At 44.5% G+C, this 21,731-nt stretch overlaps 2 protein-coding genes across 2 annotated transcripts; both read right to left on the reverse strand.

Moving 5' to 3' along the window:
- Nucleotides 1-284: 284 nt before the first annotated feature.
- LOC129588693 (integrin alpha-PS1-like) lies at nt 285-6,967 on the reverse strand. The gene is made up of 9 exons (XM_055483036.1): nt 6,666-6,967; nt 6,158-6,602; nt 4,689-5,279; nt 2,248-3,854; nt 1,806-1,928; nt 1,575-1,640; nt 1,311-1,505; nt 1,120-1,239; nt 285-893 (listed from the first exon to the last, which is right to left on the reverse strand). Exons 2-9 carry the CDS (start codon nt 6,567-6,569, stop codon nt 549-551), a joined length of 3,459 nt encoding a protein of 1,152 aa, XP_055339011.1. The 5' UTR covers nt 6,570-6,602; nt 6,666-6,967; the 3' UTR covers nt 285-548.
- A 10,444-nt stretch (nt 6,968-17,411) lies between these two features.
- LOC129588615 (protein dimmed-like) lies at nt 17,412-21,729 on the reverse strand. Its single transcript, XM_055482928.1, has 3 exons — nt 21,234-21,729; nt 18,814-19,622; nt 17,412-17,973 (listed from the first exon to the last, which is right to left on the reverse strand). The coding sequence occupies exons 2-3, from the start codon at nt 19,507-19,509 to the stop codon at nt 17,764-17,766; spliced, it is 906 nt and encodes a 301-aa protein (XP_055338903.1). The 5' UTR covers nt 19,510-19,622; nt 21,234-21,729; the 3' UTR covers nt 17,412-17,763.
- Nucleotides 21,730-21,731: the final 2 nt, after the last annotated feature.

Consider the following 21,731-nt stretch of genomic DNA (forward strand, 5'->3'; position numbering starts at 1 on the left):
TGTCATTTTTTACCTCGCCGAGAAGAGTAAATTACTCGTACAATAGCAGAGAAAATAAAAGTTAAGTTTCGCATCGGAAAAAGATTCCAGGCCTAACTGGTAAGTCGCAACGCAAGTGTGGTCTAAAAATTATGCGTCTTTAAGCTTGGAAATTTAACAGGACATAACACGATGAATTCCTTTCGAAATCTTCATTTTGCATTAATGTGAAACCGGTTTTTCAATGGAATATTTCCAACAGAAGTGAACTTTCAAACAACAAGGCGTGAATAACAACAAACGTGCAAGATAAAAACATTTACAGTTCTATAAAAGGCGCTAAAAACACACAGAAAATTTCAGGCAAAAATGCAATTTGGTATCGGGAAGGAGCTGCTAAAAGTTGTCGTCCACATCTGGTTTTCGACAACGTGCCAACGAAAAACCCATCAAAAACTTGAAACAGACAAATTCAATATCAAAATCGCTTTCTTAGTTCAAAAAGTAGGAAGACAAATTGAGCATGCTCGTGCAGTCATGCTGCAAAACATTTTTTAACAAAAAACTGATCACTTGTCACTTTGCGGGCTCATCCTTTCCGTTTCATACGGATCTGCATGCATATCACTGGGTGTCTGGCGTTTGGATAGATCCTCAGGTGTTTTCCTTTTGAAGAAGCCACATTTGTATAGTATGCAGATTAATAGTAGAAGCAATAAAATGCCGCCCAGAACAGCTAGCAAAATTATCCACCAAGCCACCATGCTGCTCTCGGAAATGACACTGACGTCCGGTTTGGCATTGGTCTGGATGGTCCATTTGTTATTATGCAGAGGATCCTCCACAAAGTAGCCGGTGTCCACTTCAACAACTCCGAACGACTGAATTTCTACCGTATCAATATCACGGTAATCCTAAAATAAAAACAGTTCTGTCACCACCAGGCCGGCAAAATTCGTATCCCTTTACAAATCCCGCATCATATAAAACTTCAGTAACTTCGCTGTTATATTTCGCGCATTGCTGTAATAGTTGAATAACGGAGACTGTCGCACACTACACTTAAAGCAACAGTGTTTTCGTGTTTAGTGTGTTGTCTAAAATTAAGCAAGTCTAAATATCGTAGTTTTTCAGGTGTACCTCCAAGAACGTGCTATTCCATAGTCGAGCTCGAAGCCGTATCACAACGGGCTGATCTTTGCTGAGCTCTCGTATTTGGCAAGATATCTTGATACACTTGGCTGTTTCTCTCTCACAACCCTAAAATTGTACCCGCAAGATGTCACATAAACACAGAATAGAAATCTTCCAAGCAGTCAACAGTTGCATACCATGCGGACAACTTTGATTTTCTTGTTGTCCACTCGACGCTCTTCCGCTTGTACGATCTTTTCACGCTTTTGGCGCATACGAGGTGCATCCGGTGATGGTGTCCGCGAGAGAACTTCACTAGAACTGACAGCGGAACCGGAAGGTTTCGCGCTACGTAATGCATGGGCGGAAACCGCATTCACGGTCGCTGTGGTCTGTTAATAAAAGGCGTGTATTAATCTCCAGAACATACAAAGTTTATTTTAGCAGGCACCTGTTCTTACCAATAACGAGATATTTGCCGGGTTGATATACTTATCATCCATATTACACTCCACAGGACCATCTGTCTATAAATTAAAAAACATGAGCAAATTCAGCGCCGGGAATTGCCAACAAAAACCGAATGGTGGTCGGCGGTCGAAATGCACAAGCGCTAGCAGAGCAGCTGTGCAGTAGATCCTAAACCCGCTCAGACACCAGCTAATAAGCATATCGAATTGATAACCACTTACAATCGGTTTGTGAAGCAGATACAACAGATATTTTCCATGAGGATACTGCCGGTTTTCCACTTCCAGTGGCCAGTAGATTGTCACTTTGGATTGTGATAGTTTGGCCGGTCCACTATTTCGCACCTGTAAAGATTTCAAAATTTGTTCAAAAATTTTGGACTTAAATCATAGTTCAACTCAGTCGTCAAAACCATAAGATGGCGACCGGCAAGCATCGATCAAGAAAACACTAAAAAAAACATGAAATCATACGAACATTTACGCACGGCACACAATCCACGCACACAGTTCGTACAAGTGCAATACATTACTGTGATAGTACTCATTATTATACGATATTATACGTAATACATAATTATTATTAATTTTTGACATTGTGTAAATTTAATCGCAAGGCAAAAACAACCATTGTCAGGGGTGAAGTACAGTACAAGTATTGCACCTGGTAAGTGTGGTTAACCGTCAATCCAATTTGATCCTCTCTCGTCATAGCACTGGCCCCAGTGACCACACCACTATAGAAGAGCTCTGATGGATCGGAAGTGCCAATTATCTGAATATCCGCTCTGATGACCACGTTGGCAGTTATAACTAGCGGATCGCGCTGGGTGTTGTTGCTGGTTGTATTGGCATACAAAGTAAGGCTCACTTGACGATCTTGTGGTTGCAGATTGGTCGTATTAAAGCGCATGCTAATATTCACTTCACCCAACCTGGGAAACGGATTACCAATGTCGCAACGGACATGCAGAGGAAGATCGGTGTCCTTGTCTTTAATCACGACACACGAGTACGGTTTACTGTCAGCCTGCCGATCCGTGCCAATGTACTCCAACTCCTTGGGGTGCTCAATATACAAAAAGGTCTCGTAGGCCGCTTCGTTCTCGTTGCGTAAAGTGAAATTCAATACAATCTGGTTGTTCTCGCCTAGCACGAGGCTGTACATATCCTTAGCATCCTTGGGCAAATTTAGTGAACCGGTGATGCGCAAATCGCTCTCACACACATCATTGGTGCCACAGTCCTTATAGAACTTGACCTGAAATATTTTTGATGCATTGGTCTGATCGAGAATCGGATAATTGTTAACGGCAGGCACTGGTTGCCCCTCAGCCGGGAACGTCGGTGGATCTTGAACTAAAGTATACGTCAACTTAAACCACACAGGATTCAGCACATCTCGGGCTCCTTCTTGTAACAAAACGGTTTCCCGCTCGCACTGTTCTCTAGCCCAGTTATTCCATGTCACGATAACCGTTCGCTTAACCACGTTGGGAGTCTCTTGAAGTCCGGCCAGAAATTTTACACGGCTGTACTGCGCTTTATTTCCCCGCTGGAATGTTTCCGCCTCTATGCGATATTCAATATGCATAACCCCGGTGAAGCTGTTCAACGACTGGCTGGACACGGTGAAACATGGACGAAATGTAAAGCATGTTAAATTTTTCCCAGCACTATCGAGACAATACTGTGGCGCTGTAAAAGGATCTGTCACATATTTGGGCAAATTCTTAACATCTGTTCCAACTTTGATAACAGGCCGTGCACGCAATAATACCGCCGCATCGGACGAATAAGCTCCACTGAGCACATCCGGATAGCCGTTGTCGTCGAGATCCAAGCCGCCAAAAAGGGAATATCCGAATGTGGACAAACTAATGGGGAGATCCCTAGCTCGTATTATCTGTGACGGCTCGTCTTTCACTCCCGATGATGATCCTTGAAAAATATGTACCGAACCGCCGCCTTCATCGTACGGCGCGCCGACGGCCAGGTCTTGGAAGCCATCCAAATTGAGATCACTGACATTGGCGACGGCCATGCCGAACATCGATTCGGCAACCGGACCAGACAGTTTTTTTGGCTTAACAGATTTCAATCCCAATCCATTCCCACTGTTCATATAAATGAATACGGCGCCGCCCTTCTGCCCTCCCTGACCGTCAGACTGGAAATAAAACGGTGCACCCACAACCAGATCCGGAAGTGAATCACCGTTGAGGTCGACGCTTGTCAATGAGTATCCAAACTGACTAGCCACTTGGTCGCCTGCGTAAACAAAAAATTATTTAATGACAAATCCTGTGCAAATTTACTTTTGTTTTTTGTACTAACACATTAATTGAAATACGACACGGAAAAATGTCGTTGTACAAACAGTTATCCAGTGGAGCAGATCATAAACTGTCTATAAGCTTGTTCTACTTACAAATACACTACAGTATACAGAATGCTGACTACGGGATGCTCAAAGAGAAAACGTTCTGTTGAAAAGAAAATTGGATAAAGCTCATATGCATTTTCAGCTGTAGGCAAATGGGTCGAGTTAACATGAGTCAAAATATCGATTTCTCTGATTAAATTTAATCGTCCGTTCATTCATTCTCAATCCGATAACTATCGCAATTGAGTATCCAGTTTGAATACAAGTCTGGGATGAAGTGAGCGGCTTTCGACTGCGAAAATCGATCGTGCCGGCATATTTTTGTAACAACTTTTGCGAGAAAACGGAACCGTTCCGCTCCACATACGCAACAACTGGGAGCACACATAGTCAAGCATTAAGATGTTTGCTAACGCCGTGGTAGTGGGAAGTACGGTGGAGTGACTAAAATGACTTGTCCCATCAGTGAAAACGATACATAAACAAGAAAAAGCAGTTCGAACCATGTGAAACGCATTAATTTCACAACTAAAAATTTAACTTCTCTCTGGAAGGCGAAGAGTCAAACGCAGACAGCAACAGCTAAATCAAAAGCATTCAAGTCTCAAAGGAGATGTAGTATGAGCATTATGTAACCAACACATTCCAAATTGCATTTTCGTTTTCATAGTCTCACGTTTTTTTTTGTATGCTCGGATAAAAAAGTTCGTCATACATACCTGCTAACTTCTCGATAAATTCCAGTGAACGTTCTTTATTGGGTGCCGGCTTAACTTTGCGAAATATAAAGACCTCTCCAGATAAATTCGAGCGCGGAGCACCAGCAATATATACGGGCAACTGATCTTTGCCGTAGAAATAACCACTCGTCACCGCCATGCCCAAATACAGATAACTCGGTGTAGTCACAACCTCCTTATATTCATTCTTTTCCGACGAATACCAATTGGTATCAATCCCAATTTCCTCCGCAGTCGCAATAGAGTAAATGGCTCCTCTCCAGTTAAGTGCACCGGGCGCTCCCATCAGCAGCTGATCGTCGCCGGCCACCCATTCCGACGACACTCCCGCTTGACACACTCCGAAATCCAGGTGACCGCCGGTTGTGCGTTTACCGGCACAGGCTTCCAGTGGGCTGCGATTCAAAGTCAAATCCTGGCCAAAGACATGACACATTCCCTGCCCGTAGATAGCGTCGATCATCTCATTCTCCACTGTTCTGCCTTTCATCTGCGCTTTACGATAGCGATGCGCACAGGCTGCCACCGGTCCACCTGGGCCACGACTCCGTACACTCACGCCCAGCCAACCTGTTTTCAAAATAAACAGTCGATGGAATTATTTACATATTTGGTCAGAGATCGTTACTTGTAAAATGGATGTGTTAGAAAAAGAAGGTCAGCAGCCAGTTCACAAGCCAAGACTACAGTAGGAGCACGCGTGCTGCGATGCAGCTGTTAATACATATATGCGGCCCAGCACAAATTCCAGTTCATAATATTATATGACGTCTTGGCTCTGTAGTGTAAACGCTTCAAGAAATTAAATGAAATCTGAAAGTAAAATATACAACGATGTTTCACTACATGTACAGCACCTGATATCATAAATATGTTTAAAACACATGAACCGAATAAAGATGAAGCAACAACACTTTCTCAGTTTCTCGAAACTCCCGCAGATATTTCAATTATATCTTGAATAAATGATAAATTAATGCATTAAATGAGTAATAAACTTTGAACAGTCTTTCTCCTAACTTCCCAGAGTCAGTTTCATATAATCATTTTAAGCATGTGCGTATTTCAGCTAGTTTTTCCACTTAAAACATATGCAGCATTTCCGCAAGATAAACCCACATTCAGATGTGAACCTTTTTTTAAACATCAAGTACTTTTATGAATTTCTAGCTGTGCGCAAGAACATGAACATCAGGTATGCAGTACGAAAAATTTAATTACAAGTAACATGCACCCATACATAACAGGAAAACCGGAATTCCAACGGCAATCTATTTCTGGTTCAGCCTAAATTTAGACATTTAAGATAAACTATGCACTGCTATAATTAGTAGTATTCACTCATTTCACTGCTGGCGCAGACTGGAAACTGTAAAACGTCTCACGTAATTGCAACTCTGCACGTCATATCAAACGACATGATATTTACACAAGGAATAAACAGTTACCATCGTCAGCGATTTCCTGTATTATTGTGTTGTCGTCCGTGTCCCGTGGAGGCGGCTGATTCTTAGTAAAATAACTAAGATCAATTTGTGTACAGTCCCGCTGCCGTGTGGTAATGGGACACCGATAAACAGTTCCCGGGCTAACCGTTCCCGGCTGTGTAGTGTTGGCACGAGGAGCGCCCACCAAGATAACACTATCATATGCAGAGCCCGGATTATTGGGCTGCAGTTGGATCTGATGCTGCGATACGCTGTAACCGAAGAAAGACTTGGCATCTCCAAACTTAACGATAGGTATCCGAGTGTCTAAATTGAAAGACGAGGCCAGCGCAATAAGGCAGGGGAATATGCTACAGATCCTGAGCAACATCGTTGCATGTTTTTTTGTAATCCGATGTTCAGTCCATACCATCCCGGTAAAAATGAGTTAAGAGCAAATGGTGCGCTAATCCATGAAATACATCCAGTATAACTAACGTAAACAAATTTAAATATGATAATTACGAACCCGTTTATGACTAGCGTCGGTGGCTGATAGCAGATGTTTGGAGCAGCCGATGCACAATCCGAGTCATCGGAATTATAAATTCATCTGCTTGCATTCATCAAAGCTCGCAAAGCTGCTCGCAACAAGGCCAGTGGGCGATATTAATTTTCTTATCGAAGTTATCAGAAAAGTTGTAATAAAACCGAAATTTATCAGGATTCACCCAAATGAATGCTGCATGGTGTTCTGCAAGCCCAAAACGGCCAAAGCTGATAACTCCATTATTATGTGGCAGCTGCACTGTTGCGGCACTGGACTGTCGCAAGACAAAACTCTGCGCATATGTACGATGCTCTCGTACGATGTAGTTATGAACTTTATGACTGTTCGTACATGCATATGTATGAGTCTGAACGACTGGCTCGAGGCTCACCAGTCAGTGCAAACTGCAAACTGCAAGCGAAGACCGATTCATGGTTTCTACTGTACTTGCTACACTGAATTTAATACTGAATTCCTTTTTTTAAATAATTATTGATTGCCTGTCAACGGCGTCATCGTTCGACGTCGATGATTCACAAAGATCGAATAATAGTTAATTGTCAGCATTAAGTAAAATATAATTATTATTATTATTTGTGTGTACGTCCTAGTACCCCTACTGGTCCGTAATCCGTAGTACAGTACCGTATCACAATCTCGATGTATTGTACAGACTGTACTGCACTAAAAGTCTCTTGTTGACTTGTCATCCCTTGAGTCAAAACCTTAAATTTATAATGTTCTACATTTTTTTTAACATCCTGAGGATTTAAAATCAAATCAATTTTAAACAAATTAGAGTGGTGTGTAAATTTTCTCACAGCACAAATGTGTATAATTAACCGGCTAATTTACTAACTTTTGCAGCAGCTTATATCTATAGTTGTACTGGACGTGTAAACTTGAATTGAATTAGTAATAATATTTCAATCACCAATTGAGTACCTAGTACCTACCCAGCAGTAACCCCGCGGTAATACTTTTAACAATAAGTACTGCACAAGGAAATTCATGCAGCACAAATGCTGCTAATTAACAGCGAAAACCAAATAAGTATATTTAGGGTGGCACTATATATATATATATATATATATATCAAGGTAAAGATCTATATTACAACGGAAAACCCCGTACGATCTGGTCAGAACAAACCAAAAAATTAATCGAAAAACTGCTAACGCCATTCGATTCAGCATGTCTGGAAACTGTGTCACATGCATTTTGCTTTGGTAATATCTGCTCCGGCTCCCGTGCACAGACGCCGGTGCCGGTAGAGAAGAAAGCTCAAGGTGACCTTGAAAAAAATTTCAAAGTCCTGTTGCATGGAGCAAAAAATCAGTAAATTTAAACTGGTACCCTTTTTAGATCAACAAATCAAAAAGGTTTGAACTTTTAATCCTACAAAACTAGAAAAGCCAATTAGCAGTAGCACAAACGATACTGCAAGTGGATGGCTTCGTTTACAGTTTAAATCGTATAAATGGATGGCTTCGTTTACATTTGAAGGCAGCTGTAAAAGAAACTGACCATAGTAATCGTTCAAACGGGCAAACCTTTCATTGCAGTCCGAGCAAAACTAAAGACAGTGATTGATAAATGATAATCAGCATCTTTAGTCCGTAAATTATTTGGTATAATACGGAATAATAGTACGGTATCTACTGTACATTCTAGATCTTTATTACCACAAAAAATAAAAAGGGATTCACGAATGACCGAACGACCACTACTATCCAGAGCACGCAGCCCGCTAGGTAAACGAGTGACCGAACTACCACTACTATCCAGAGCACGCAGCCCGCTAGGTAAACGAATGACCGAACGACCACTACTATCCAGAGCATGCAGCCCGATAGGTAAACGAGTCACCGAACTACCACTACTATCCAGAGCACACAGCCCGCTAGGTAAACGAGCACCGAACTACCGCTGCTGTCCAGAGCACACAGCCCGCTAGGTAAACGAGTGACCGAACTACCACTACTATCCATAGCACACAGACCGCTAGGTAAACGAGTGACCGAACTACCACTACTATCCATAGCACACAGACCGCTAGGTAAACGAGTGACCGAACTACCACTATTATCCAGAGTACACAGCCCAGCTAGGTAAACGAGTGACCGAACTATCACTACTATCCAGAGCACACAGCCCGCTAGGTAAACGAGCACCGAACTACCGCTGCTGTCCAGAGCACACAGCCCGCTAGGTAAACGAGTACCGAACTACCGCTGCTGTCTAGAGCACACAGCCCGCTAGGTAAACGAGTGACCGAACTGCCACTACTATCCAGAGCACACAGCCCGCTAGGTAAACGAGTGACCGAACTACCACTACTATCCAGAGCACGCAGCCCGCTAGGTAAACGAATGACCGAACGACCACTACTATCCAGAGCATGCAGCCCGATAGGTAAACGAGTCACCGAACTACCACTACTATCCAGAGCACACAGCCCGCTAGGTAAACGAGCACCGAACTACCGCTGCTGTCCATAGCACACAGACCGCTAGGTAAACGAGTGACCGAACTACCACTACTATCCATAGCACACAGACCGCTAGGTAAACGAGTGACCGAACTACCACTATTATCCAGAGTACACAGCCCAGCTAGGTAAACGAGTGACCGAACTATCACTACTATCCAGAGCACACAGCCCGCTAGGTAAACGAGCACCGAACTACCGCTGCTGTCCAGAGCACACAGCCCGCTAGGTAAACGAGTACCGAACTACCGCTGCTGTCTAGAGCACACAGCCCGCTAGGTAAACGAGTGACCGAACTGCCACTACTATCCAGAGCACACAGCCCGCTAGGTAAACGAGTACCGAACTACCGCTGCTGTCTAGAGCACACAGCCCGCTAGGTAAAGGAGTGACCGAACTGCCACTACTATCCAGAGCACACAGCCCGCTAGGTAAACGAGTGACCGAACTGCCACTACTATCCAGAGCACACAGCCCGCTAGGTAAACGAGTGACCGAACTGCCACTACTATCCAGAGCACACAGCCCGCTAGGTAAACGAGTACCGAACTACCGCTGCTGTCTAGAGCACACAGCCCGCTAGGTAAACGAGTGACCGAACTGCCACTACTATCCAGAGCACACAGCCCGCTAGGTAAACGAGTACCGAACTACCGCTGCTGTCTAGAGCACACAGCCCGCTAGGTAAACGAGTGACCGAACTGCCACTACTATCCAGAGCACACAGCCCGCTAGGTAAACGAGTACCGAACTACCGCTGCTGTCTAGAGCACACAGCCCGCTAGGTAAAGGAGTGACCGAACTGCCACTACTATCCAGAGCACACAGCCCGCTAGGTAAACGAGTGACCGAACTGCCACTACTATCCAGAGCACACAGCCCGCTAGGTAAACGAGTGACCGAACTGCCACTACTATCCAGAGCACACAGCCCGCTAGGTAAACGAGTGACCGAACTGCCACTACTATCCAGAGCACACAGCCCGCTAGGTAAACGAGTACCGAACTACCGCTGCTGTCTAGAGCACACAGCCCGCTAGGTAAACGAGTGACCGAACTGCCACTACTATCCAGAGCACACAGCCCGCTAGGTAAACGAATACCGAACTACCGCTGCTGTCTAGAGCACACAGCCCGCTAGGTAAACGAGTACCGAACTACCGCTGCTGTCTAGAGCACACAGCCCGCTAGGTAAACGAGTGACCGAACTGCCACTACTATCCAGAGCACACAGCCCGCTAGGTAAACGAGTGACCGAACTGCCACTACTATCCAGAGCACACAGCCCGCTAGGTAAACGAGTGACCGAACTGCCACTACTATCCAGAGCACACAGCCCGCTAGGTAAACGAGTGACCGAACTGCCACTACTATCCAGAGCACACAGCCCGCTAGGTAAACGAGTGACCGAACTGCCACTACTATCCAGAGCACACAGCCCGCTAGGTAAACGAGTGACCGAACTGCCACTACTATCCAGAGCACACAGCCCGCTAGGTAAACGAGTGACCGAACTGCCACTACTATCCAAAGCACACAGCCCGCTAGGTAAACGAGTGACCGAACTGCCACTACTATCCAGAGCACACAGCCCGCTAGGTAAACGAGTACCGAACTACCGCTGCTGTCTAGAGCACACAGCCCGCTAGGTAAACGAGTGACCGAACTGCCACTACTATCCAGAGCACACAGCCCGCTAGGTAAACGAGTGACCGAACTGCCACTACTATCCAGAGCACACAGCCCGCTAGGTAAACGAGTGACCGAACTGCCACTACTATCCAGAGCACACAGCCCGCTAGGTAAACGAGTGACCGAACTGCCACTACTATCCAGAGCACACAGCCCGCTAGGTAAACGAATACCGAACTACCGCTGCTGTCTAGAGCACACAGCCCGCTAGGTAAACGAGTACCGAACTACCGCTGCTGTCTAGAGCACACAGCCCGCTAGGTAAACGAGTGACCGAACTGCCACTACTATCCAGAGCACACAGCCCGCTAGGTAAACGAGTACCGAACTACCGCTGCTGTCTAGAGCACACAGCCCGCTAGGTAAACGAGTGACCGAACTGCCACTACTATCCAGAGCACACAGCCCGCTAGGTAAACGAGTGACCGAACTGCCACTACTATCCAGAGCACACAGCCCGCTAGGTAAACGAGTGACCGAACTACCACTATTATCCAGAGTACACAGCCCAGCTAGGTAAACGAGTGACCGAACTATCACTACTATCCAGAGCACACAGCCCGCTAGGTAAACGAGCACCGAACTACCGCTGCTGTCCAGAGCACACAGCCCGCTAGGTAAACGAGTACCGAACTACCGCTGCTGTCTAGAGCACACAGCCCGCTAGGTAAACGAGTGACCGAACTGCCACTACTATCCAGAGCACACAGCCCGCTAGGTAAACGAGTGACCGAACTACCACTACTATCCAGAGCACGCAGCCCGCTAGGTAAACGAATGACCGAACGACCACTACTATCCAGAGCATGCAGCCCGATAGGTAAACGAGTCACCGAACTACCACTACTATCCAGAGCACACAGCCCGCTAGGTAAACGAGCACCGAACTACCGCTGCTGTCCATAGCACACAGACCGCTAGGTAAACGAGTGACCGAACTACCACTACTATCCATAGCACACAGACCGCTAGGTAAACGAGTGACCGAACTATCACTACTATCCAGAGCACACAGCCCGCTAGGTAAACGAGCACCGAACTACCGCTGCTGTCCAGAGCACACAGCCCGCTAGGTAAACGAGTACCGAACTACCGCTGCTGTCTAGAGCACACAGCCCGCTAGGTAAACGAGTGACCGAACTGCCACTACTATCCAGAGCACACAGCCCGCTAGGTAAACGAGTACCGAACTACCGCTGCTGTCTAGAGCACACAGCTCGCTAGGTAAACGAGTGACCGAACTGCCACTACTATCCAGAGCACACAGCCCGCTAGGTAAACGAGTGACCGAACTGCCACTACTATCCAGAGCACACAGCCCGCTAGGTAAACGAGTGACCGAACTGCCACTACTATCCAGAGCACACAGCCCGCTAGGTAAACGAGTGACCGAACTGCCACTACTATCCAGAGCACACAGCCCGCTAGGTAAACGAGTACCGAACTACCGCTGCTGTCTAGAGCACACAGCCCGCTAGGTAAACGAGTGACCGAACTGCCACTACTATCCAGAGCACACAGCCCGCTAGGTAAACGAATACCGAACTACCGCTGCTGTCTAGAGCACACAGCCCGCTAGGTAAACGAGTACCGAACTACCGCTGCTGTCTAGAGCACACAGCCCGCTAGGTAAACGAGTGACCGAACTGCCACTACTATCCAGAGCACACAACCCGCTAGGTAAACGAGTGACCGAACTGCCACTACTATCCAGAGCACACAGCCCGCTAGGTAAACGAGTGACCGAACTGCCACTACTATCCAGAGCACACAGCCCGCTAGGTAAACGAGTGACCGAACTGCCACTACTATCCAGAGCACACAGCCCGCTAGGTAAACGAGTGACCGAACTGCCACTACTATCCAGAGCACACAGCCCGCTAGGTAAACGAGTGACCGAACTGCCACTACTATCCAGAGCACACAGCCCGCTAGGTAAACGAGTGACCGAACTGCCACTACTATCCAGAGCACACAGCCCGCTAGGTAAACGAGTACCGAACTACCGCTGCTGTCTAGAGCACACAGCCCGCTAGGTAAACGAGTGACCGAACTGCCACTACTATCCAGAGCACACAGCCCGCTAGATAAACGAGTGACCGAACTGCCACTACTATCCAGAGCACACAGCCCGCTAGGTAAACGAGTGACCGAACTGCCACTACTATCCAGAGCACACAGCCCGCTAGGTAAACGAGTACCGAACTACCGCTGCTGTCTAGAGCACACAGCTCGCTAGGTAAAGGAGTGACCGAACTGCCACTACTATCCAGAGCACACAGCCCGCTAGGTAAACGAGTGACCGAACTGCCACTACTATCCAGAGCACACAGCCCGCTAGGTAAACGAGTGACCGAACTGCCACTACTATCCAGAGCACACAGCCCGCTAGGTAAACGAGTGACCGAACTGCCACTACTATCCAGAGCACACAGCCCGCTAGGTAAACGAGTACCGAACTACCGCTGCTGTCTAGAGCACACAGCCCGCTAGGTAAACGAGTGACCGAACTGCCACTACTATCCAGAGCACACAGCCCGCTAGGTAAACGAATACCGAACTACCGCTGCTGTCTAGAGCACACAGCCCGCTAGGTAAACGAGTGACCGAACTACCGCTGCTGTCTAGAGCACACAGCCCGCTAGGTAAACGAGTGACCGAACTGCCACTACTATCCAGAGCACACAGCCCGCTAGGTAAACGAGTGACCGAACTGCCACTACTATCCAGAGCACACAGCCCGCTAGGTAAACGAGTGACCGAACTGCCACTACTATCCAGAGCACACAGCCCGCTAAGGTAAACGAGTGACCGAACTGCCACTACTATCCAGAGCACACAGCCCGCTAGGTAAACGAGTGACCGAACTGCCACTACTATCCAGAGCACACAGCCCGCTAGGTAAACGAGTGACCGAACTGCCACTACTATCCAGAGCACACAGCCCGCTAGGTAAACGAGTGACCGAACTGCCACTACTATCCAGAGCACACAGCCCGCTAGGTAAACGAGTACCGAACTACCGCTGCTGTCTAGAGCACACAGCCCGCTAGGTAAACGAGTGACCGAACTGCCACTACTATCCAGAGCACACAGCCCGCTAGGTAAACGAGTGACCGAACTGCCACTACTATCCAGAGCACACAGCCCGCTAGATAAACGAGTGACCGAACTGCCACTACTATCCAGAGCACACAGCCCGCTAGGTAAACGAGTGACCGAACTGCCACTACTATCCAGAGCACACAGCCCGCTAGGTAAACGAGTGACCGAACTGCCACTACTATCCAGAGCACACAGCCCGCTAGGTAAACGAGTGACCGAACTGCCACTACTATCCAGAGCACACAGCCCGCTAGGTAAACGAGTACCGAACTACCGCTGCTGTCTAGAGCACACAGCCCGCTAGGTAAACGAGTGACCGAACTGCCACTACTATCCAGAGCACACAGCCCGCTAGGTAAACGAGTGACCGAACTGCCACTACTATCCAGAGCACACAGCCCGCTAGGTAAACGAGTACCGAACTACCGCTGCTGTCTAGAGCACACAGACCGCTAGGTAAACAAGTGACCGAACTACCACTATTATCCAGAGTACACAGCCCAGCTAGGTAAACGAGTGACCGAACTATCACTACTATCCAGAGCACACAGCCCGCTAGGTAAACGAGCACCGAACTATCGCTACTATCCAGAGCACACAGCCCGCTTGGTAAACGAGTACCGAACTACCGCTGCTGTCTAGAGCACACAGCCCGCTAGGTATACGAGTGACCGAACTGCCACTACTATCCAGAGCACACAGCCCGCTAGGTAAACGAGTACCGAACTACCGCTGCTGTCTAGAGCACACAGCCCGCTAGGTAAACGAGTGACCGAACTGCCACTACTATCCATAGCACACAGACCGCTAGGTAAACGAGTGACCGAACTACCACTACTATCCATAGCACACAGACCGCTACTACTATCCATAGCACACAGACCGCTAGGTAAACGAGTGACCGCTACCAGCATCTATTGCAAGCATCCTTTAGTGGAAATTTAGTATCTGGTAGACTCGATCAAATTCGGGAGGGAGAAGTTAACAAAAATTCCCTTCTGAGTGAAAGTGAATGCGTCTGCGTGCACAAAAGCCATAAATTCACTTTTTATTCTATCTGCGTTTTAGCGTATTTTCGGATCATTTTGTTTCGTTGAAGGAATACAGTGAAACCTGGTTACTACATACACCTTCGGTTAAAGCAAAACCGTATGTGCTATTCCGGTGTATGTATTACACAGAACTATATTGCAGTCTATGGGACGCGCCGGTTAAAATTTCCGCGTATGTAATTTCCAGGTGTATGTATTTACCGGTGTATGTAAAAGACAGGTTTCACTGTAAGATGTTAACTAAATAGTTGATCGAAATCATTTGAATAAACCGGCCGTAGACTGGAGACCACAAGAAAAGCGGAGGCGAAGCCGAGGCTGTTTCTTGTATATATATATATAGGCACCCCTTTACCGCCGTTACACCCCGTTTGGCTATAGGCACTCCTTGGACAATAATTAACTACTGCTTCCCGTGTTGTTAAAACGTAGAGGCATCCTTTTTTAAAAGGAAATAAATGTAGTTCGTTGCTACAGTATATTAATATATCCGGTTATATTTTCGCGATCTTAGAATTTGTATTGTAAGACCGGCTTTTGTATTGTAGATTGTAGAATTCATATGTGAATTATGCAGCAAAAAAGTGTCGTATGCAGTAACTAATATTGTTGTCTGACAGTTCCTGATGTACGTATTAATACATCGGAAGATAATGCGCAGTCAGTTGCAAATACATAATATGTGTATAACTTATTTACTTACCGACTCGTTATAGTATCCTAACACTCTGAAAAAGTGAACTTCGTCATGAGGTTAAGGACACGGGTAGATCAGAAAAAACTTGTTATAATAATCTTCCTTAACATATAATTAGTCGTTCTCGTAGAATAAAATTGCTTTTTTAAGAGATAGTGAGCTGCGCGCATAAAACGGATTCAATAATTAATTATAAAAAAAACTGAAAAGGGGTGACTATCATAAAACGGGGTGCGACGGGGGTGTCTGCCTGTCTACTTACAGTAAACAGCGGTGCCTGTAGGCTGTAGCCATAATACGTATCCATTTACAATTAATTAATTAATTTGACAAACAACAAAACAAAAAAACATCAACAATAACGTCGAAGAGCAAAACCGGCGTGATAATAAATTATCGTTTTCGTTTTATACATGGACATACATCAGTATCGATCAATTCTATTACTAATTAATTCGACTATTATAAATTTTGATTACAATAATTAATAATATACTATGGTTTATACCATATTGTCTATATAGATATTTTTTTATCTCTTTAAAGTAATTTTCGTATACAGTTACAATTAATTTAAACGTTGATAAGCTATAGTATCATGATAATAATTGATACAATCGTCGTAAATCATGCATGCCTGGGTGATGTGCAGGGCACCACACTGTTTACAGAATTATAAATTGTAAAGATTATTATTATCAGATTTTGATGACGTCTTATACTACGAATCATTGATGATCTCTGCTGCGCTGTGCAGATAAGCTACAATGGTACGAGTACGGTCCATTCCGTAGAAGAATGTGAATAATATTAATAATGCATTACGTTAGATAGGTAATTTAGTTTACAACGTATTTTGGTAAAAGATTGTTAGTCATGAATTTTCTTTTGGTTTCTAGGGCGCCACAAGTATCGCAACTTACCATGATTGCATTTTGATTTGGTTTGTTTTTCCGTTACGTGCTTTGACCGATTGTATTCTAGTTGTCATATATAGCCGTATAATACGGCTATATATGTTTTATATAATAAAACTTTTGTCTACATTCTACTATAAAAGTTATTTAGGATTATATTATCTAGCTGACGCTGCATCAGCTCGATCGTTATCAAATAAACACAAAGGTCAACTTGCCGGACAACAAACAAGCAAATTGAAGACGCCCTGATCTAGTTGACAATTTTTGGTTACAAAAGAATTCACTATAGTCCGTCTTTAGGTTTTCTATCATGCGGCGCAGGATATGCTGCAAAAGCTTCTGCGCTTATGCCTTAAAAAAGTATAGTATAAATCTAAAAAAAGTAAAAGTAACTTAAAGCATACCCTAGAGATATTACCATACCCATTAACATTAATATGATAGCAGGTTGGTCGTTGGGTCAGGGTACTGAGGATATTGAATGATCGGAAACCATACAGTTATTATCGATCCAGAAAGCATTAAAGAAAGCTAATTGTAAAACGTTTTCTAATTTTAAAACCATTAAAAAAACTAATTTTTCCAATGAAAACACCATGGAGTAACTGATGTCCATGAACACTCGGAGTGAAAGCCTCTATATTGGCAGGCCGCAGACTGTTGTTTGGGTTTGTAAATAATATTATTTGATACAAACTTATCCTGTTGCGATATCAAGACGCTAATTAATGAGTATTTAGTTTTTACATAATATTATTCAAGTGCTGTATTAAACTGCCCGACAATCATATTATTGTAGATGAGTAGGTAGTTTTGACTGCAATCTGGACCGGACCGACCGGCAACTGCTACAATGCCTGCATGCTGGCTGTATTAGAAGGGTCACCGGATTCACACACATAAACACCAGAGTCAACAATTTCAAAGACAAATGCAAAATTGTCTCCAAAGAAATTAGTCCAGCTAACTGGCTCGAAGTACAATTCTATCACTGCGTTGTAAAGTTTTCATTTGATTTTGCGGGAAATTCTGGATAGCGTTCGTTGGACAAAAGGATTTCCATAAATAAGCTTTCGACGTCAGTCGCATTTAATCGTTGAGGAGTCAACTGGCGGAAACAATCATGGGAGCGCTGGTTTGATGGAGCCTTTACTCATTATGGAGCGCACTTCGATGTCCACTCTGGCGCTTTCTTCATCTTTGACCTGAAAGGGCTTTGGCTCGCTTCGCATATCGCAGATTATGTTGCTCAGCGCCATAATGTAGTTTTTAGCTAAGGTCAGTGTCTCAATTTTCGAAAGATTCTTCTGTCTCTGGACGTGAGGAATCACCTAAAACAAAAATAAAACCATGCGTAACAATATTGAAGAACGCATAGATTTAACCGTTGGGCAACGTTTACGTTCAAAATTTCCAATGATATAAATTTTTGTGCTTTGGACAATTGGACGCTCTGACTCATACCATCACGAATGAGTGTCCACAGCATAACAATAGAATAGAATAAAAATAGAATGTCTGAATATCGGAGGTGCTATCAAACCCATGTTAGCAAAGTTATTTTCAGCATATAAGCAACTCATCTTTACTACTTCATTTTGTGTGTACTGAATTCATCTGACCATGGCGCACGAGGGTGACCTTATCGGTAAATGTTTGTGTTGTTTATACTGCACATCGCACGGTAGGTTGCAGCAAGTCTGCATATTTAGTGAATATCTGCAGCTCTACTAAAAAATAATTACTTATTCTGTATCTGTACAGTAATATCGCCGGTCTGCTAAAAATATATACATATTGCACAACTGCAAATGTACGAGTCAAGGTAGGGGGATCCTCAGTTACCTTGACTTATCTGCTAATTAAGCGTTAAAAAATATTGTACAGTATATGATGTATCCGTACGCTTTACGCCTAGAAGTTGTGGCAATTTATAAAAATTATAAATATGCAGATAGCCATAAGTTTCCTTTTTACTGGTGTGGAAAACAACTCAGTGGCTTTCGAGTCCGTTCAGATATGTACTTACGTACAAATTTTTTAAAAAAACTCTTTTTCCATATAAACCTTTCACTTTTAATAAATTATGTCGTAAGTGTCTGCTTTCTTTTTGCATGGGATACATGGGCCTGCTGACAAAAACGCCTGCTGCAACGGTTGTTAGTACTTACGTCCCGGAGGGCAGAAAAAGCGTCATTCAAGGAGTGCATACGGATGCGCTCGCGTTCGTTGCTTTCCAGTCGCTTTAAATTACGCTCCCTGGCATTGAGAGTGGTGCGACGGCGTCGGTATGGCTTCTCCGTGAAGCCGTCAGATTTGTTTTGATTATTCTGCACTAACTCGGACTGATCCAGTGTTGTGGTGGGGCTAGTGCAATCTGTTGCTCCCATGTGTTCCACTGCACTGCCAACAACACGCGGGACCGGGACATGCAACACCGTGCTGCTGCCGTTGCTAGTGCCTGTAGCCGTTCGCAGTGCCGCATTACAGGACCGTTGCAATGCGGCGGTGCCGCGTTGTGATCGACGGCGAATGTTGTGACAATCGTCATCCGATGATCCGCCGCTGACACTGGAAGATTGACCGGTACTGCTCGCCGCCGATTCACTGCAGATCGTTTCCGCTAGTGAACCCGGTGATGAGACGGCCAATTTCTGTGGCATATTGGTCAGGCTGGTTAAAGCGGTATTAATTAAGGGCAAATTATCGGCTTCCTCCTGCACGGAAAACCCCGCGTCACTCAATTCATCCAGTTCAATTGCTGACCATAGGGAAGAATCGGCGGGATCTATCGAATTAACATCCAGTTCATCAGCTTTAAACGGAAATAATAGATCAACGCAATGGTCGGTGCCATCCTCTGCCATTACGTATTAACCGTCGTGACTATAAGGGTCAAAAAATCTTTTGCCGCTATGTACGAGATCCTCTTCTCGCTTTAACTCGTCCCAATCCCTAAGGAGCAGTTTTCCAATTTCAACTAAAAAGGAATATAGATATCATTAAAGCACAGCTTTAAACACGCATTAGCTCTTTTCTCGTTTCTGGATCGCAGAACTACTCTTTGCATGCTATCCTTTCCAATGATATTCAACATATTATTCTTTCAGAGTCAGTTACAAACTATTCATTAGTTTGTATATTACTACTGCGTCCGAGTGTGTTAGCAACGTTGACACTGCAATTATTTTTTATGGATGTCCGCGCGTACAGTAGGTAGCGAAAGGTACCGGCACACCTACGTCATATTACCAGAACCATGACCAAATCAACCAAAACTAGCAAGAAAAGCGGTTTTGTAAGGCTTATTGCAGTTTTCCCGCCAAACATGACTACCACAATTTTGCAAAACTATTTTTTACCGATTTAGCGCAGAATATCACGACTTTGTAAAATTTCTCTTTTTTACTATCTTCGCATAAATCCCACTGCCGCTGAAAATATGAATAATCGTGATATTATTAATGTCAGGGTCATTATTTGTATGTCACCATTATGTAACGACAGTGATTTACAGATCGGTATATATATGATTATTGTGATAATCTTTGGTTAATACAATCTGAAACTCGCACGCTTTTTAACGCAAGAAAATTTGAAAGCACTGGTATTAATGGCTTGTATTAAGTCTTTAAATGCATTTGTTAGTTAGCAGCTAGAGCAATTTTTAAATGCTGGCAGTAATTTGATGGTTTCATTAATTCACTGGGAAGTTACCCAGTTGCGAATTCTGTTTGGAGTTGGGACATCGTTCTAACACTATAGACTTCCATTCCCCTAGCCAGATGATAGCAATAAAATTAAACTCAAACTGACAGTAAGTTGGGGGAAGTAAGGTTTTATGACCATGACCAACAGTATATTAAAACAGACGTCAATACCACCTACGCGTGAGTTTTTGAAAAGGTATTATTGATAAACATAAACTAAACTTTGCTTAAGTCGACTGCGAGTAAATTTTAACAAGCACAGCCATTCCTTCGTTAATTTACATTTCCGTTCTTTTATAAATTTTCGGCTTTTCTGACCTATCGTCGTTGTTGTTAAATGTAGCTAAAAAATTACTGCGGACTTTTCTCCAGTCAGTCTACTGTATCAAACCCTAAACAATAATAAAAATATGTCATTTTGGTAAATTTTAAGCCTAACCGACAATTAAAACTCCCTATGCATCCGAAACGGCCGTTAAATGCAACAGTTTGAATGGAAAAAAGGTTTGGATGTCTTCGTAGTGGATTCACTGGATTGTGCGCCTCTTTTGAGCGACAATTTTGCAACACCATTATTTTACAAAAAACGTGAAGATTTTTGTTTTTAACTGAAATTGCAGACCGATCATTTGGATCAGGGAAAAATAATTTTTGTTAATGAGGTATTGATTGATCTGCAAATGCATGCAGCCGCAAATGGCTATATAGCGCGGTCGCAGCATTCAACGCCTCTTGTAATCCTTAAAAGCCGACAGGTGCACGAAATATATATTAATTGCTTCAAAGAAATACAATCAATATCGCTAAACGAATTACAGAGTACTGGTTCCATAGTGATTAATTAGAAAGAGCTAGCCAGATACAACTATTTATAGACTTACCATTAGACCTTCAATACGGTAAAACGTCGACGGCGACTAGGAAAACAATAACATGCAAACCGGGTCAGAAATGGGCACTTGCTGAGCACATAAATATATGTAAGGTCGCTTAGAGCAGCTCCGGGATGATAACTGCCACTTGTTTGATTCCATGTACAGTTAAAGCTTTAGCGCACAGTGTATAGTCCCCATCCACTCGCGTCTCTGTGAATTGATTCCCATGTAGTACAGGGATGGAAAAAAGTGTTTGAGCAATGAGAGAAAACTAAATGTAAATGGAATGGAAGCGGCCTAGCCTGTTTTCTGTTCGGTTCCGTGCCGTTGTTGCCGGAGCACAGTCCATCACGACATCGCCAGCTGAATGCGAAAATTGGGAATTACATATGGGTTCCGGTCTGGGGTATGGATTGCGTTTTCCCCTGCCAAGAGAGTCATATAAATGACGCGCAGAAGGCAGCAGGCGTGGGTGTGGACGAGTATACCGGCTGGTGTGCAGTG

The sequence above is a fragment of the Paramacrobiotus metropolitanus genome, unplaced genomic scaffold (genome assembly GCF_019649055.1).
Source record: "Paramacrobiotus metropolitanus isolate TYO unplaced genomic scaffold, Prichtersi_v1.0 Parri_scaffold0000030, whole genome shotgun sequence".
NCBI classification, from domain to species: Eukaryota; Metazoa; Tardigrada; class Eutardigrada; order Parachela; family Macrobiotidae; genus Paramacrobiotus; species Paramacrobiotus metropolitanus.